Raw genomic sequence first — 5,520 nt, 5'->3', positions numbered from 1 at the left:
GTGATATATTATAAGGAGTAACGATATGTTTTATGAAATGTAGTGAAGTAAAAAGTACGATCTTATGCTTTGGAATGTAGTGAAGTAAAAGTAAAAGTTACTCAAAATAAAACGACTCCAGTAAAGTACAGATACTTGAAAAATTTACTTAAGTACAGTAACGAAGTAAAGCTACTCCGTTACTGTCCACCACTGATTCTGAAATGTATAGGGATATACTCTCAGCCCAGATTCAGCAACGCACTTTATAGTACAAATGGACAATGACCCAAAACTTACAGCAAAAACAATCCAGGAATTTTTGAAGGTAAAAAAGTGGAATATTTTGTAATGGCCAAATCAATCACTGATCTCAACCCGATTGAGCATGCATTTCACTTGCTGAAGACAAAACTAAAGGCAGAAAGACCCACAAACAAACAAACAAACAAATGAAGTCAACTTCAGTAAAGGCAAAGCATCATAAATGAGGAAACCCAGTCTTTGGTGATGTCCATGAGTTCCAGACTTAAGGCAGTCATTGCCTGCAAAGGATTCTCAACAAAATATTAATAATGAACATTTTATTTATGATTATATTTATTTGTCCAATTACATTTGAGCCCCTGAAAATAGGGGGACTACGTATAAAAATGGTTGTAATTCCTAAGCATTTTATGTTATATTTTTGTTCAGCCCCTTGAATTAAAGCTGAAAGTATGCACTTCAATTACATCTTGATTGTTTCATCTTAATTCTGTTCTGTTGGCATACAGAGCCAAAATTATGAAAATTGTGTCAGTGTCCAAATATATATGGACCTAACTGTATATATCATAAGCATATAGCAGTGTTTACTAACCTTTGCCAATTTGTCGGGGTCACCAGGATGTCGTGGGATCAGCTTTTGAAGTCTCTGGAAGCCGTAGTCAATAGTTGGCTCATTCAGTGCTAGAGATAACCATACTAAGTGAGAATCAATTTGTCTTTAAAACATCCCTCCACATATTCCACTGTCTGCATATATCCCATAGTATGTACGTTTAGAAAGCAACCAGGTATGGTATTTAATGTGCTCTTTACTAATAGCACCAAACACAATTGCAAAAAATAATAACAATTGTTTCCAAATAGGTTTTTCCAAATACTGCAATTGCCCCTTTTACCATTTTTTCATAGTTCAGCTAAACAGGCAGTTTCACCCAAAACTTCTATTGGATGAGCCATAAGATGACATGTTGGGCCACTCAAATAAACATGGCAATGTTTTGGTGTTCTGAAAGTGGCAAAAAACCACAATGCTTTCACTTTTAGGGAAGCCAAATCATTTGTCTCTGCACTTTAAACATGGATAGGAAGTAGTTTAACATAACACACTTTATCATTAAATTTGTGATTCTGCATGGGTGTGGATGTCTGGGTGTGTATTTACCTGTATAAATAAAGCGCCCTGGAGCTCCTTTACCAAAAAATAATATCAATTGTTTCCAAATTGGGTTGTCCAAATACTGCAATTGCCCCTTTTACCATTTTTTCATAGTTCAGCTAAACAGGCAGTTTCACCCAAAACTTCTATTGGATGAGCCATAAGATGACATGTTGGGCCACTCAAATAAACATGGCAATGTTTTGGTGTTCTGAAAGTGGCAAAAAACCACAATGCTTTCACTTTTAGGGAAGCCAAATCATTTGTCTCTGCACTTTAAACATGGATAGGAAGTAGTTTAATATAACACACTTTATCATTAAATTTGTGATTCTGCATGGGTGTGTATTTACCTGTATAAATAAAGCGCCCTGGAGCTCCTTTACAGAACTGCTTAGATTTGTAAGATAGCGTAACTTCTACAACCCCTGGTATGTGTCGAGGAGGAGTTTGAACTCGGATAGCATGAGGAGTGATTAACTGCATGAACAATGACAAAAAAACAACCTCTTAAAGTTAATTGTTTAAGAATGTTGGCGCTCAATCCTTAAGGCAATTTTCAAAATATTACAAAAGCTTTCCCTATTGCAAGTTAAAGCTTGCTTCGATAGTCTACAAATGCATACCTCACTCCACACGAGCATGCTCCCGAACACCACCTGCAGACCATCAAAGAAGTTTTCCCCAATCACAATTACCATAGCTCCGCCTGTAGTCCAACCTTCACTAGGGCTGATGGCTTTGATACAGGGAGTAGCTGTAGTAGAGAAATGACAAAAATGAAAATGACATTAAAGATGCAAAAAATGATTACTCAAGGTCTAAGAAACATCCCTCAGTAAGTTTTACTTGACCACAGAGCTACTCGTTTCTACTCTTTCAACAGAGTAAGATAACTTAGAGCTGCCCTTCCAACTTTATGGTTAAAACCGTCCTCCCCTTGTATATAACTGTGGATTAATGCACAAAATCGACAATTAAATTGAGCTTTTTTAATGTCATTTCTGAATCTCACCATATTCCATGCTAGTCTCCACTGTCTCATTTGAATCTGTTCTACGAGAGCGACGTCCATGTTTGGAGTTGTTGTGCACAAACATATTATCAGAAATGGCTAGTACAGGACCATCCACACTGACTGTGGTCGACAAAACCACCTATTGGAATGCAAAGACAGACATATTAATAACACAAACAATTTAAAGGAGATTCGTGTAAGAACTGTACATTAAAACCTTTAGATGTCATGCCATTAAAAAAACTAATAAAAAACGGATTTGATATCTCAAAATATGATCGATGATATCCTAGCAATGTCATCTTTAGAAACTTCTGCTGCTGATTTAAAATGTACAGTTTTATAGCCCTTTTTGAATCATTTGCCATCAAGAGCATTACACAAAATGCAGCCAAAGAGTGTAAGATAAAATTGCAATATTTATAGAATACCCCCAAGTATTATTGAAATTGTTTGTTCTAATCCTTCTCTGGCTTTTAATTAATTTAATAATTTATGCATTTAGCAGACACGACTTCAGGCTATACATTTTTTACCAGTATGTGTATTCCCTGGGAATCAAACCCACAACCCTTTGCGCTGTGAACGCAATGCTCTACCACTGAGCCACAGGAACATGGCTTTTCCATGTTCTCCTGTATTCTTCTCCAAATAATCTCATTTATGCTAACATTTTTTCCCAACTTTCCACCTGATTTATCCCTTCTCTGTTTCTTTTCTTTATCTAAGGACAACAGTATTCAGATCTCTGTAGCCTAGTGTAGTGATTAGGTCGTGTATGACATAGAAATAGGGACGAGCCTATACACTGGATGAATTTAAGCTGACAATCATACAAATTTGAAATCATAAAAACAAACAAAAAAAACATGTTTAAAATGATTGGTATATGGTTGGTTTTGCCATTCTTCTTGCACAAAGCAAGTCTTGACCAGATAAGCATCAATGAATATGACATGATTTTTCCAAACTGTAAAAATAAATAAATAAAACAAAACATTGGCAAGCTCATATGACAGCTAAAATCCCAAGAATAGAAAAAGAATAGAGAAAGCTAGTGTTAGAGGCCTTTTTAAAGAAAACAAGCAGTTAGAAAACAAATAATTTTTTGTTAATTATATAATAAATGAAAAGAATACAAATAGAAAAAGAATAGAGAAAGCTAGTGTTAGAGGCTTTTTTAAAGAAAACAAGCAGTTAGAAGTCTTAAAGGGTAGAGTGTTGTTGTTTTTTTAAATAAAAAAATAGATACAATAGAATTAGAATAGAGAGTGCAAAAAATAGATAAAATAGAGTCATATGACAGCTAAAATCCCAATATGTATGCCCATCCTAAAAAAACCTACACACATAAAAAAATTTAAAAAAAATTGGGTTTTAAACCACATACCAATGTGGTTTCAATTGGGTGTTGTTTCAAAGTGAAACGAAAGTTAATATAAAAACAATGAGAACATAAATGCTCAAATGTACAAACGATATGAGGGATGCAGTCTGCTGCAAATAAGAAAAGAAATGTCACACTAAAAAAAATGAAATAAATGCACAAAAATGAATAAGGAAGGACAGCAGGGAAATGAAGAGTGAGGGATGAAATGTCAGATAGTGGCTCCAGTAGTGAAAGACAAGTGGGAGGAAGTAAAGCAGGAGGGTCCCCAGTGAGCACTTCCTGGGTCACAGAGCCTGACCTTCCCCATCTGGAGCCCATCACTCAAATCCTGACAACTTCCTGAAGCACCTTGGCTGATTTCCTGATGATCCTTGCTTCTAATACTTTTCTGCTTCTTCTCTGATCACTCTCTGTCTCTTATGAGATTTTGTAGTCAGACACTTTATATAAATCTCTATCACACTCTCTTTTTATTCAAAACTACATACAGCATTGTACATAAAGCATCTTAATCTTTAAAAGAAAAAATACATTCAAGATACATGCTCTGACAAATTGTAATATCTAAAGCAAATTTACTAGTTTTAATGACGTTTGGGTATTTTTACTGGAAATAAAGATTTTGGTTAAGATCTTTTTTTTTTCTTTTTTTTTTTGAGTGTAAAGAAATGAGTCAACAAAAGGGATTGAAGTCAGCAAAAGGGATTGAAGTCATTGTAAATGGGTTCTACCTTAGAGACAACATAACATTTCTGCATTTTGCAAAGGGCGTTTATTTACAAATAAATGATCAATACCTGAAATCTCCTCATGTCTCGGGGAGGTCAAATAAAGATGGAAGAGATGTGTTTTTAGCCGTTTCTTGAAGATGCCTAAGGACTCAGCTGCTCGGACTGAGTTGGGCAGGTGCAGGTCATTCCACCAGGAGGGAACATCTTTAGGATGGCACAATAATGCACCGTTCACTTGCAGAACGCAAGCTTCTAGAGGGCACATAAGTCTGAAGTAGTGAATTTAGGTAAAGGGGTGCAGAGCGGTGGGTTTGTTTGTAGGCAAACATTAATGCCTTAAATTTTATGCGAGCAGCTATTGGTAGCACATAAGTCTGAAGTAGTGAATTTAGGTAAAGGGGTGCAGAGCCAGTGGTGGTTTTGTAGGCAAACATTAATGCCTTAAATTTTATGCGAGCAGCTATTGGTAGCCAGTGCAAATTGATGAATAGAGGTGTGATATGCGTTCTTTTTGGATTTCTGCATTTTGCAAAGGGCGTTTATTTACAAATAAATGATCAATACCTGAAATCTCCTCATGTCTCGGGGATTCCCTGCTGTCTTCAGACAATTTTGATTGCACTTTAAGAAAAACTTCAAGAAAAATCTGTGGGAAACAAACAAACACACACACACACACACAAAGAAAAAAACAAACAAACAAAATGTAAACCACATATGTTTTATTCACATTTACATTTAGTCATTTAGCAGATGCTTTTATCCAAAGTTTCTGGTAGCCAATGTTGATATTTGAAATCACCAAAACAAACACGCCCCTACTCCAAAAGGGTCCCGCCCCTATTTTGATAGCTCCACCCCACACATACGTACGCAACCCAGGCAACTATTAGTTCTGTGAAAGAAAGCAAAACCAATGTTAAACAGTGTCTACACCGGACGCGAGTGGCGCGGCGCGACAAAATACTATAGAACT

The 5,520-nt window shown here is 36.0% G+C and overlaps 1 protein-coding gene across 1 annotated transcript in view; it reads right to left on the bottom strand.

The window, feature by feature from the left end:
• Nucleotides 1-5,520, bottom strand: part of LOC107712533 (transcription factor COE2) — a 37,914-nt gene that overhangs the window by 5,729 nt on the left and 26,665 nt on the right. Inside the window, exons 7-11 of the mRNA XM_016517835.1 lie at nucleotides 5,109-5,190; nucleotides 2,421-2,562; nucleotides 2,032-2,162; nucleotides 1,759-1,885; nucleotides 842-930 (exon numbers count right to left, since the gene is read on the bottom strand). Coding sequence (XP_016373321.1) covers nucleotides 842-930; nucleotides 1,759-1,885; nucleotides 2,032-2,162; nucleotides 2,421-2,562; nucleotides 5,109-5,190 — 571 coding nt within the window. The remainder of the gene's footprint in view (nucleotides 1-841; nucleotides 931-1,758; nucleotides 1,886-2,031; nucleotides 2,163-2,420; nucleotides 2,563-5,108; nucleotides 5,191-5,520) is intronic.

The sequence above is a fragment of the Sinocyclocheilus rhinocerous genome, unplaced genomic scaffold (assembly GCF_001515625.1).
Source record: "Sinocyclocheilus rhinocerous isolate Xijiao unplaced genomic scaffold, SAMN03320098_v1.1 scaffold2343, whole genome shotgun sequence".
NCBI classification, from domain to species: Eukaryota; Metazoa; Chordata; class Actinopteri; order Cypriniformes; family Cyprinidae; genus Sinocyclocheilus; species Sinocyclocheilus rhinocerous.
Note: the sequence above shows the minus strand (reverse complement) of the source record. Positions and strands in the feature narration are given on the sequence as shown.